The sequence below is a fragment of the Pleuronectes platessa genome, chromosome 12, assembly GCF_947347685.1.
Source record: "Pleuronectes platessa chromosome 12, fPlePla1.1, whole genome shotgun sequence".
Classification (NCBI taxonomy): Eukaryota; Metazoa; Chordata; class Actinopteri; order Pleuronectiformes; family Pleuronectidae; genus Pleuronectes; species Pleuronectes platessa.
Genome location: NC_070637.1, coordinates 1,085,424 through 1,098,531, shown reverse-complemented (window position 1 = coordinate 1,098,531; position 13,108 = coordinate 1,085,424). Strand labels below are relative to the sequence as shown.

The 13,108-nt window shown below is 39.5% G+C and overlaps 2 protein-coding genes across 2 annotated transcripts; both read left to right on the top strand.

Moving 5' to 3' along the window:
• The first annotated feature begins 2,549 nt into the window (after positions 1–2,549).
• On the top strand, positions 2,550–7,661 carry LOC128453795 (uncharacterized). The gene is made up of 3 exons (XM_053436885.1): positions 2,550–3,547; positions 4,968–6,429; positions 7,510–7,661. Exons 2-3 carry the CDS (start codon positions 4,983–4,985, stop codon positions 7,659–7,661), a joined length of 1,599 nt encoding a protein of 532 aa, XP_053292860.1. The 5' UTR covers positions 2,550–3,547; positions 4,968–4,982.
• Positions 6,884–10,119, top strand: LOC128453794 (sterile alpha motif domain-containing protein 3-like). Its single transcript, XM_053436884.1, has 5 exons — positions 6,884–7,673; positions 7,792–8,746; positions 9,240–9,407; positions 9,505–9,600; positions 9,802–10,119. Exons 2-5 carry the CDS (start codon positions 7,796–7,798, stop codon positions 10,117–10,119), a joined length of 1,533 nt encoding a protein of 510 aa, XP_053292859.1. The 5' UTR covers positions 6,884–7,673; positions 7,792–7,795.
• The last annotated feature ends 2,989 nt before the right edge of the window (positions 10,120–13,108 follow it).

The window sequence follows — 13,108 nt, the reverse complement described above, 5'->3', positions numbered from 1 at the left end:
GCTGAAAATTGCATTGAAATGTCTAAATCTTTGTGTTATGTAAAAAAATACATGGGACACTTGTAGGCACTTTACATTATAGCAAGAATGCCTAGAAATGTCCCAATTGTTTTATTCGGGATAAATACAATACATGGTAGAAACAATTCTCCAGCACCAGCCAAGCCCAGGGACCCACTCTGAAGCCCCACCCTGAGTGCTGAAAATTGCCTATAAATGTCTCACTCTTTGTGTTAGGTAAAAAAAATAAAATAATACATGGGACACTTGTAGGCACTTTACATTATAGCAAGAATGCCTAGAAATGTCCAAAATGTTTTGTTAGGGAAAAATGAAATACATGGGAGAAAAAATTCTCCAGCACCAGCCAAGCCCAGGGACCCACTCTAAAGCCCCACCCTGAGTGCTGAAAATTGCCTATAAATGTCTCACTCTTTTTGTTAGGTAAAAAATAAATAATAATACATGGGACACTCGTAGGCACTTTACATTATAGCAAGAATGCCTAGAAATGTCTGAAATGTTTTATTAGGGAAAAATGAAATACATGGGAGAAAAAAATCTCCAGCACCAGCCAAGCCTGGGGAGCATCTCTAAAGCCCCAGCCTGAGTGCTGAAACATAACTAGAAATGTCTCACACTTTGTGTTATGTAAAAAAATGACATGAGACACTTGTAGGCAATTTACATTATAGCAAGAATGCCTAGAAATGTCCCAAATATTTCTTTTTTGGGAAAAATACAATACATGGTAGAACAAATTCTCCAGCACCAGCCAAGCCTGGGGAGCATCTCTAAAGCCCCACCCTGAATGCTGAAAATTGCTTAGAAATGTCTCACTCTTTGTGTTATGTAAAAAAATACATGGGACACTTGTAGGCACTTTACATTATAGCAAGAATGCCTAGAAACGTCCCAAATGTTTTTTTAGGGAAAAATATAATACATGTTAGAACAAATTCTCCAGAACCAGCCAAGCCCGGGGACCCACTCTGAAGCCCCAACCTGAGTGCTGAAAAATGCCTAGAAATATCTCACTCTTTGTGTTAGGTAAAAACAACAACAAAAAAATACTTAGAACACTTGTAGGCACTTTTCAATACAACAAGAATGCCTAGAAATGTCCCAAATGTTTTTTTAGGGAAAAATACAATACATGGTAGAAAAAATTCTCCAGCAGCAGCCAAGCCCAGGGACCCACTCTGAAGCCCCACCCTGAGTGCTGAAAATTGCCTATAAATGTCTCACTCTTTTTGTTAGGTAAAAAATAAATAATAATACATGGGACAGTCGTACGCACTTTACATTATAGCAAGAATGCCTAGAAATGTCCGAAATGTTTTGTTAGGGAAAAATGAAAAACATGGGAGAAAAAAATCTCCAGCACCAGCCAAGCCTGGGGAGCATCTCTAAAGCCCCAGCCTGAGTGCTGAAACATAACTAGAAATGTCTCACTCTTTGTGTTAAGTAAAAAAATGACATGAGACACTTGTAGGCACTTTACATTATAGCAAGAATGTCTAGAAATGTCCCAAATGTTTTTTTAGGGAAAAATACAATACATGGTAGAAAAAATTCTCCAGCACCAGCCAAGCCTGGGGAGCATCTCTAAAGTCCAACCCTGACTGCTGAAAATTGCATTGAAATGTCTCACTCTTTGTGTTATGTAAAAAAATACATGGGACACTTGTAGGCACTTTACATTATAGCAAGAATGCCTAGAAATGTCCCAATTATTTTATTCGGGATAAATACAATACATGGTAGAAACAATTCTCCAGCACCAGCCAAGCCCAGGGACCCACTCTGAAGCCCCACCCTGAGTGCTGAAAATTGCCTATAAATGTCTCACTCTTTGTGTTAGGTAAAAAAAATAAAAATAATACATGGGACACTTGTAGGCACTTTACATTATAGCAAGAATGCCTAGAAATGTCCAAAATGTTTTGTTAGGGAAAAATGAAATACATGGGAGAAAAAATTCTCCAGCACCAGCCAAGCCTGGGGAGCATCTCTAAAGCCCCACCCTGAGTGCTGAAAATTGCTTAGAAATGTCTCACTCTTTGTGTTATGTAAAAAAATACATGGGACACTTGTAGGCACTTTACATTATAGCAAGAATGCCTAGAAACGTCTCAAATGTTTTTTTAGGGAAAAATACAATACATGGTAGAAAAAATTCTCCAGAACCAGCCAAGCCCGGGGACCCACTCTGAAGCCCCAACCTGAGTGCTGAAAAATGCCTAGAAATATCTCAATCTTTGTGTTAGGTAAAAACAACAACAAAAAAATACTTAGGACACTTGTAGGCACTTTTCAATACAACAAGAATGCCTAGAAATGTCCCAAATGTTTTTTTAGGGAAAAATACAATACATGGTAGAAAAAATTCTCCAGCACCAGCCAAGCCTGGGGAGCATCTCTAAAGTCCAACCCTGAGTGCTGAAAATTGCATTGAAATGTCTCACTCTTTGTGTTATGTAAAAAAATGCATGCACTGTTAACCCGAATGCTCAAATTAATCAACTGGATTGAGTAGTGTAAACTTAAAATCTGTTAAGAAGTTCTCCTTGCTTAAACATATTGAGTACCAAAACGACATTCTAATTTTAGAGTATGTGTAACTAATAATTTTTGATTTACATGAACTATTTTTGTAGATTCTGTAAGTACTACTTAAAATTTAAAATGTGCAGAGACTCATAAATCTACAGTTTCCAAGATTAAGTTTTTATTCCAGCAGCTCTGCTGCAGATCTGCCACCAGCAGCGGACTTGCTGCCAGAGACCGCCGCGACGCACAGCCTGTCTGCGGCGCATCTGCAGACAGTGTTTCCCGATAGCGAAAGGCGTCGACTGTGAAGAGTACTTAAGAGATCGAAAAGTCAATCGCGATTTACAAGTTGGTGCCCTCATATTTACAGAATAAGTATAAGTGAATTTTAAGAAATAAACAGTCCGACGGAACGGTGTAAATGTATCTATTAAATATTAACAAACTACAAAATCGTCTCCACAGGTAGTACCTACACGATTTTACTTTGAAGTTTGAGGTTCATTTCCTGTTCTGACGGTTAAGCTTCCGTTTGAGCGGGCTTTGACCGGAGGTTAATCTCTAGAAGGCGCGCACCGAGTTTTACCCAGAGATAGTGTTCCTCACCGGTACCGACAGAAAACGACAGAGAAGACCTGCAGACCTGTCTTTTGTGCTTCTGGTTCTAAGTCATTAACGCCCAAGGATACAATTGTAAGTATTCAATTTGAAGTTAAGAATGTGAGCCACACATTACACAAATATGACAATTTATATGTATAAAAGTAGTCCTATCTACTAAGCTAGCAAGACTTGTCGGGAACTTACTGAACTTGTGTGATGTAAAGTTTTGATGATACATGGCAGTGTGTTATTTTTTTAGTGTGTTAATCATGTAAACTCTAATTTCAACATCCAGGTAAACCAATCTGTTGGAGCATCCTCATCCTCCTTGGCAAATTTAAAACCGAATCTTAGACTACCCCACTGGAATATCTTCTTCTAGTTTTGCTAGGTAAGTTAAGGGGTTAAATGTATGTAACTCATTTTTAGGGGTGCACCAATTTATCGGTCGTACATCGGCCGATGTTCATATTTGTGGTAAAACCGCTGGGCACGTGCCGCGGCTGGGGGAGCAGTCGCTCCGTCGCCCTCCTCTCCGCGCCGACCGGAGGCTCAGTGCGCGGCACCGGGAGGTCCTCATCCGGTGGCACCTCACGGCGTTACTGGTGGGGGGGCTTTCTTTCTCTTGGACCGCGGGGCGGTGTCCATCGCCGGCGCGGAAGGCGGGCCGTTGGAGGGGACTGGGTACGCGGTCAGCGGCGGCCACTCTGGACGCGTGTCGGGCCCTTCTCGCGGATCACCTCAGCTACGGCGACCGCTGGGGGAACCCTGAGAACTGGTGCGGACCAGGGGAATCCGACTGTTTAATTAAAACAAGCATCGCGAAGGGCCACGGTGGGTGTTGACGCGATGTGATTTCTGCCCGACACTAAAAACAGGTCAAACTGAGAAGGGCTTGTTAAGTTATCTTGACTCACGCAGTGTAACTTGACGTAAAAAGTATGAGCGTAGCGTCTGTTTAAGTACTTTATTCTCATGTGCATCGGCTCTGTTCATCCGTCTCATGCACAGGTAACAAGGGAATTGACAACATACGTTATACACACAGAAGCCGTAACACATCTAATAAACGGGCAATACCGTAAATCAATGAGAAGAGTGTCTCTATAATGATACTTTAACAGGGCTGTTTTAGACAGGGTAAAAAGGTGCTGTTTTAAATTATTCTTGTGGTATTTTGACCAAAATATGTTACAGTCATTTCATTAAGATCCCAAGGAACCATTTCAACTTGCGGTAAAATGGGCATAATATGTCTCTGTTAAATAAAGTTTAGTTAAATCAAAGATTGTTTCATAAATCTGATTAAATTCGTGCTCATTAAAAGATAAGAGTGATGAAGGGCTGAAAATGTTTTAAATAGTGCTTTTTAAATAATGATTTAATTATTTTTCTGGCACAAAAGGGTGAATGAATAACAACAAAAAGAAAATAAACAAATATCGGTATCGGCTATCGGCCAGATTGTTATTTTAAATATCGGTATCGGCCAAGAATTTCCATATCGGTGCATCCCTACTCATTTTATAATTTTGTGACTGCAAAAAAACAAAAAATGCTTGATTTGGCAGTTGGTTTATTAATAACAAGAATAGAACTTTGTGAGTGCCTGTTTTCCTGTAAATTGTGGAAAAAGCAGGGAGCGGGGAAATCCTTGTTTGATGTTCAGGACACACTGCCTATGCATGTCCACACAGAGCACTGCTGCTGTTGAGCTGATACTCTCAGCCCTGTCTTTCTACATTGACTTTGCATTTTACTATTACTTGAGGTGACAAATATATTAAAATGATTACATTTTCTATTTTCAGGTAGCTGCTCCTAATATGACTTGGAACTGTAAGTTGTGTTCAGCTAATTTCACCACCAGGACACAATTATTTAAACATTGTAGACTGAGGCATAGCCACTTTTCAAGAGTTAGCCCACTACCATGCCTCTATGATGATTGCATGTGCACATTTCTAACACTTAGTGCACTGGGAACTCATTTGTCAAGATACCATATTCCAGAACATAGAACCAGTGCAGGGCAGAGTCAGGAACCTGTAACATTCAGGTGCCCTTTATGCACATATCAGCACCCTTTTTCTGAGTCTGTACTCCTCAGTCACATAAGATCACACTTAAAAAAACACGAAATGGTACTCTGCCCATACAAAGACTGTAACTATAGCACAAATGTGTACTCTTCATTCAACTCTCATAAAAGCAGAGTGCATCGAGCAAATCTTGCATCAGACTTTCGCAATGACATTGTCTCTGAGCATACGCAGAATCCTCAGTCCACTAGCTCCGAGGTCACTTGTGACTTGAATGAGGAGTGTCCAGGTAATAGCACTGACATACAGGATGAAGAGCAGCATGATAGCTTTGAACTAAAAAATCAGCTCAAACTTAATTTAGCGTCTCTATTTTTAAAGATGCAGGCTATCCTTCATGTGTCAAACACAGCCACACAGGAAATAGTGGACAACCTGAATCAGATCTTCTCTTTATCCCAGCCATTGATCAAGGGGGCAGTTAGTGATATATTGGAGAGACATGGTCACAATATCACAGATTCCACACTCAATGAAGTTGTCAGTGCGGTCATGGACTCTAATGTTGTATATAGTAGTACCTCCAAAGGTGCAGAGCTGTCCTCTTCCAAGCGAAGAAAGACATTTGTCGAGCACAGCTATCCAATGGTCATCCCGGTAGAGTACCATTTAGAAGCATCTGGTCATACCATCATGTATGTTCCAATCCTTCAAATGATTCAGGAGTTGTTTAAAAACACAGATATTCTCAAGAAGATTCAAGAACCTAATTCTGAGCCTGGTCATTATGTGTCATATCGTGATGGCTCTCATTTCCATGAAAATATGTTACTCTCAAAAGAAGAACTAAACATAGCAATCCAGCTATATATTGATGACCTTGAAATTGCTAACCCTCTTGGCACATCACGAAAAATTTACAAAATTTGTGCATTATACTGGGTCATTGCCAATCTGCCGCCCAAATACAGATCAGCAATGCACACTATACAACTGGCTGTGCTTGCTAAAGTAACGGACCTCAAGAAGTATGGGTATGCAGCTATACTTGCTCCATTTATGCGAGATGTTCACATTCTTGAACAAGATGGTGTGTTCATTGAATCGTTAGGTCAAAATGTGAAAGGCACCATCTTTTGTGTTTCTGCTGACAATCTGGGTGCTCATGGATTAGGTGGCTTTATAGAGTCATTCAAAGCAGAGTATGTTTGCAGATTCTGTATGGCCACAAGTGAACAGTTTCAAAAAACTGAAGTGAGAGTGGAAAAGTTTGTTCCAAGATCCAAAGCCAGTCATGACCTTCATGTACAAAACGTCCTAGAAAGTGACATTCTGAGCAGCCAATTTGGTGTCAAAGGTGATTGTGTCTTGCATGAGACCCTGAACTACTTCCATCAAATCACGGGTCTTCCTCCAGATATCCTTCATGATCTTCTGGAAGGCATTGTTCCCGTTGAGCTTTCTCTTTGTATTAAAGAAATGATTCGGCTGAAGTACTTCACTTTAGAGTATTTGAACCAAAAGATATCTTCCTTTCCATATCAGGACACTGATAAAGTAAACAAACCTAAGCCTATTCCTAAGACATTCATGACTCGGAGAACAATCGGAGGTAATGCGCATGAAAATGCCACTCTGCTCAGACTACTGCCATTACTTGTAGGTAGTAAAGTGCTAGAGGGCAATGTTGTATGGGCAGTTTTGATGGAATTAAAAGAAGTGGTGGAACTAGCATTGTGCCCATCTTTTACTGATGAAACCTTGGATTATTTTGTGTGCAAAATCAGCGATCACAGACAGATACTGCAAGAGGTTTTCCCTCACTTTAGGCTGCGTCCTAAACACCACTATGTGGAACATTACCCCAACCTTGTTAAGTGCTTTGGACCCCTAGTACATGTTTGGACGATGCGATTCGAGGCCAAACATCGCTTCTTCAAAAGAGTGGTCCATGACTCTCAAAACTTCAAAAATATATTGAAAACACTCGCAATCAGTCACCAGCACATGATGGCATATCATCTTGGTGCACCCTCATTTTTCAAGCCGAAAACCCAAACATCCAGTGTTGAAACTGTCTGGGTTTCTGCTCTACCAGAGGTAGCTCAGGCTCACATTAGAGGACTTACTGCTAATGATACTGTCTACCATACATCAAAGGTGATAATTGATGGCATCGACTATATCAGTGGAATGTTTGTGTCAGTTGGAGTTAGTGGGGGACTGTCTAAATTTTGCAAACTAGAACAGATCTACCTTGTGAATCAGAATGTTTCTTTTCTCTGTTGTGATTTTGACTCCTGGTATGTAGAACATCTTCGGTCTTATGAGCTTTCAGCCACACATTGCCTGTCCATCCACCAGCAATCTGATTTCAATGATTCTGTCCCACTCTCTGCATACCAAATAGAAGGATTGCTGCTGTTGACTCCGAAGAGGTTCCTACAAGTGAGACAGAATTGAGACTACTCATTGGTAAGTAACTATTAATAATACCTTTTTTAAATACAAAAATGTGTGCATCAATCAGTGTATGGTCTGTATTTTGTAAGTGCAATCTTTTAATCCCTCAATGTTTCTTCATTTTTTTTAGTGCAATGGCAGCTGAACCTTCAGAAATGATCCTCCGTGTCATTGAGGCAGACCGTGTTATAAAATTAAAACTCAGCTCCCGGCCTAGCTCTGTTGACCAACTAATCAACATTTTGAAACACAAACTAGAATTGGACAATGACTTTAGCTTACACTATGAAGATCCAGATTTTGATGGGAAACTCACTTCACTAGTGGACATTAACGAGTTGCCACAAAAAGCTGTTGTGCATATTTCCCTTTCAAATGATTCCAGCTCTGTTGCATCAGCTGAAACACTCTCAGACATGTCAACACCGGAACGTCTTAGCAGATGGCCTTCAGGTCCTTTTCCGATTCCATCATTTTCATTTGTTGTTGAGGTAATGCTTACAGAAGGCAATAGGGAATTTGAGAAAAATGGAACCCCTCTTCGGCTGGCTAGAGACCAAAAGCATGACATTCTTGAGCAACTTGCTTCTACGATATATGGTTTTAAGGCTTACCCAAGTGACAAAGAGTTAGCTAAGGCAGCTGAAGCTCTTGTGGCCAAACATCCATGTTTGAAGGAAGCAGGATCTGACACTGGATGGAATGGCTGGAAAAACAGCATCAAGTTTAAAATGGGTAACTACAGGACCAAGATGAGAAGGGTCGGCTGTAAAGAGGTCACCGTAAATGCTGGAAAAAGAAGCCGAAGAAACCCTGACAATGAACCTTCACACACTAACATCAAAAGACCCAAGCGGGCAGAAGTTAACTTTCTGCCAAACTTTCCCCAAGGAGAAGATTCCTCAAGTCTCGAACATTTGAGGGATCTTATTGTTGAAGAAGTAAAGAAGACTGAAAGAAACCTTCCTCTCATTAGTAAGATGATGCAGACCACATTCGCCTTGCGGCGACAGACAATAGTGATGTCCTGCCCACCAGTGAAACAGCTCTTGGACCTGTGGCCTGCTCTTCGCATGCAGTCTGAGGTAATATGGATTGATTTTTCACCTGTTCTGCTTTGCCAATAATGTCATATTGCATTCACTGGTAACCTTATTGGGTACACTTGCACAATCTTATTTAATCCAATACATTTATTGAGTTTGCAGAGGAGCTGAACTGGATGTCATTAAATTGTTGGTGTTTCCAATATTTGGGCGACACATTAAAATACATGAGGGGCAGAATATTAGAAACATAAAAAACATCTTTCAGTATAATGCACTCCAGGAAAACATCACTGCAAACTACAAACTCAAAATAATTAACCTTAATAGTGTACGCCCCAAGGCCGTTCCTTGCTACACTGGTCTGGTGTCAATTCCTACCAACCGCCCTAACCTATCCAATCCAAATGAAGGCAAATCTTAATATCTTCCATTTGGTGGCCAATGATTCTATGTGTAGTTTTACCGTATTATCAACTAATCAACATTACTGTGCTGTGTGTTCTGCCCCTTATCCTCTTCTTAATTGTAGGTGTTTGCAGAGTTCCAGCGGATAACTAACCAGAACCTGTCTAACACATTCTATGCCGAACTTGATCGCCACACTCCTCGTTTGATGGCTTTATTCCGACAAAAGGCTTCTAGAACTGGAAAGAATGCAGATGCTTTGGCTGACATTTTCAAAGTCCATGATGAACAGGTAATTATATATATATCACAAATTAACTCTTTATGTAATGCCAGTAATAGGTTCCATGATCAAAATTTGTTCACAACATTAATTTTAATCTCCATAGGTATTACATGATATCCACTCAAGGCGTACCACTGTTCTCCATGCCCTTCCTGTGTATCTGCGTGAAGATACCTCCGGATTTTTCCAAACATGTGTGGTAGGTCTAATTATATAAATATCAGGCCCATTCTATATTTAACATTCATATTTTAATTTTTGTTTATATTTATTTATAAAACAATACTTGTCAAAATTTCTATGGACATGCCAAAGGGTTTTGCTTGCCACCCACTTATTGCCCATGGTGTTTCAGTGGATGTAATTGTAATTATATGATCTCTCTCTCAAATTTTTTCAGGATGGTTTGGATGAGCCAGGTTTTGGGGATGCGTCAGTTGCTCTCCTTACAACAATCAGCGACAATTCAATGAGTCGAGTTCACTACCAACCAGAGAAAATCTCAGTTGTCCTAGAGGGTGAAGTGGTGGCCACCCTCCCGAGACTCGCTGATGCCTTTCTGGTAATGTTCGGCCTTACCTATGCACTAAATCTCAGCTATCCCAAAGGACTGACCAACACCTTTGAATTTGCTCAGAAAATTTTACTTGGTCTGGAAGAATGTAAATTGTCACCCAGACTGCAGTCGCTGAAGAATGACTTGATGGGACATGTGTAGAACTGGAAGATCTGAAAAGCAATAATGGAATAATCTGGCTCATTCAGTTAAGAGCCTAATCCATAACAAGAATATGTTACTGTCTGTGTTAGCTGTTGTTCAACTATTAATGTTAAAATTGCTGCTCTATAAGCTGTCAAGCACTTGTTGCTACCTCACTGGTTTGCAGCCAGATGGCACAGCATGTGCATATGCAATTTTTGTGTTTACTTTAATTGTTAACTCTTCTTTTTGATATTGAAATATTTTTTGTCCCAGTTTGTGATGAAAATGCAGAGCATGAACGAAAAACATGCTGATGCCTTCTTGGTTACTTTTGGCCTCATCTATGTACCTCACATTTCAGATATTCCAAAGAATTGACCAAGACAATTGAGTGCCTTAAAGAATAGAGGACTCTGGAGTCTCACTGTTAAGAGCCACAACATAAAAATGTAAATTGTCTGTGTTGATTGAACTGTTCTACTGTTGATGTTCAAATTGCTGCTGTACTCTAGGTTTTTAGCCACCTTGCACAAATTACACACTGACTTTGTAATTTTACATTTTAAAATGAAACATTGCCATTTTTACGTAGATGTTGAAGCAGTATTTATGGTCAATTTTGTCCATTCAAGCAATAATTTCCTCAGTGCTGCTATATTGATCAAGAAAAAAGGAAATGTTATGGTCTTCCTCTCACAGAGCTATGTAGGCTATGCTCATGTCCACAACATCACTGTGACATCACTAATGCAGGAACAACAGATTTAGCAGTTAGGGCGATATGGCACACACTAAGGAATTTATTGTGCAAATTGCCTATATTTACCGGAAATGCAGTGGCAATGTTTCCTTTTAACATTATTGTGAAATGGGTTGTAATAAGAGTTATGGTAGATTTAAACCAAAAGTAGCTGCTGCCTTACATGTAGACTAAAAGGTTTACAAAAATGGCCCCAATTGTGCCTTTGCAATTGTTGTTTTTTATGTAAATGTGTCTGTTTGTTTTTAAATATTCTTTTTGTTGCAGTCTTTGCAAGACAACCTTTTGGAAGGGTAAAAAAGGCTAACTTTGATGTTTGAAATTGTACAAGTTGGTAGTACTAGTAGTTTTTGGAGTTTCATAAAGTCAACTGTTTTGATTTGCACTAAATGGAAATATTGGAAAATATACTAATAAACATTGAGTTTATTGAACACAAAAATACTTGGTGTCTATACTTTAAACTATTCAGTTCAGCTAACTTATTGCATTGAGCAATGTAAATACATTTTTTGGAGTTACCGTTACTGAACATTTGAGGTGGCTTATGGATATTTTTGAGTAACTGTTACTGAAAACATTTGAGTTTGCTTATGGGTATTTTTAAGTTACTGTTGCTGAAATATTTGATTTTGCTTTATCAGTCATTTTGTTTAACTAATCAAAAAGTATGTGTACCTTCAACTTCAAATATACAAGCTCCCATTAACTCAAACTTTTGAGTTTATGAACTCAAAAAAATTGTGGCAATTGATTTTTTTGAGTACTGCTTACTTATTCGGGTTTACAGTGTGGGACACTTGTAGGCACTTTACATTATAGCAAGAATGTCTAGAAATGTCCCAATTGTTTTATTCGGGATAAATACAATACATGGTAGAAACAATTCTCCAGCACCAGCCAAGCCCAGGGACCCACTCTGAAGCCCCACCCTGAGTGCTGAAAATTGCCTATAAATGTCTCACTCTTTGTGTTAGGTAAAACAAATAAAAATAATACATGGGACACTTGTAGGCACTTTACATTATAGCAAGAATGCCTAGAAATGTCCAAAATGTTTTGTTAGGGAAAAATGAAATACATGGGAGAAAAAATTCTCCAGCACCAGCCAAGCCTGGGGAGCATCTCTAAAGCCCCACCCTGAGTGCTGAAAATTGCTTAGAAATGTCTCACTCTTTGTGTTATGTAAAAAAATACATGGGACACTTGTAGGCACTTTACATTATAGCAAGAATGCCTAGAAACGTGCCAAATGTTTTTTTAGGGAAAAATACAATACATGGTAGAAAAAATTCTCCAGAACCAGCCAAGCCCGGGGACCCACTCTGAAGCCCCAACCTGAGTGCTGAAAAATGCCTAGAAATATCTCAATCTTTGTGTTAGGTAAAAACAACAACAAAAAAATACTTAGGACACTTGTAGGCACTTTTCAATACAACAAGAATGCCTAGAAATGTCCCAAATGTTTTTTTAGGGAAAAACACAATACATGGTAGAAAAAATTCTCCAGCACCAGCCAAGCCTGGGGAGCATCTCTAAAGTCCAACCCTGAGTGCTGAAAATTGCATTGAAATGTCTCACTCTTTGTGTTATGTAAAAAAATACATGGGACACTTGTAGGCACTTTACATTATAGCAAGAATGCCTAGAAATGTCCCAATTGTTTTATTCGGGATAAATACAATACATGGTAGAAACAATTCTCCAGCACCAGCCAAGCCTGGGGAGCATCTCTAAAGCCCCACCCTGAATGCTGAAAATTGCTTAGAAATGTCTCACTCTTTGTGTTATGTAAAAAAATACATGGGACACTTGTAGGCACTTTACATTATAGCAAGAATGCCTAGAAACGTCCCAAATGTTTTTTTAGGGAAAAATATAATACATGTTAGAACAAATTCTCCAGAACCAGCCAAGCCCGGGGACCCACTCTGAAGCCCCACCCTGAGTGCTGAAAAATGCCTAGAAATATCTCACTCTTTGTGTTAGGTAAAAACAACAACAAAAAAATACTTAGAACACTTGTAGGCACTTTTCAATACAACAAGAATTCCAAGACATGTCCCAAATGTTTTGTTCGGGTAAAATACAATACATGGTAGAAAAAATTCTCCAGCACCAGCCAAGCCCAGGGATCCACTCTAAAGCCCCACCCTGAGTGCTGAAAATTGCCTATAAATGTCTCACTCTTTTTGTTAGGTAAAAAATAAATAATAATACATGGGACACTCGTAGGCACTTTAC

Bases quoted from the DNA above. Each gene is read 5' to 3' on its own strand.
- LOC128453795 (XM_053436885.1), top strand. From the start codon at position 4,983: ATGACTTGGAACTGTAAGTTGTGTTCAGCTAATTTCACCACCAGGACA. The intron at 6,430-7,509 runs GTGAACAGTTTC...CCTGGTATGTAG, and splicing joins CAGATTCTGTATGGCCACAA to AACATCTTCGGTCTTATGAG.
- LOC128453794 (XM_053436884.1), top strand. From the start codon at position 7,796: ATGGCAGCTGAACCTTCAGAAATGATCCTCCGTGTCATTGAGGCAGAC. The intron at 9,408-9,504 runs GTAATTATATAT...TAATCTCCATAG, and splicing joins TCAAAGTCCATGATGAACAG to GTATTACATGATATCCACTC. The intron at 9,601-9,801 runs GTAGGTCTAATT...AAATTTTTTCAG, and splicing joins GATTTTTCCAAACATGTGTG to GATGGTTTGGATGAGCCAGG.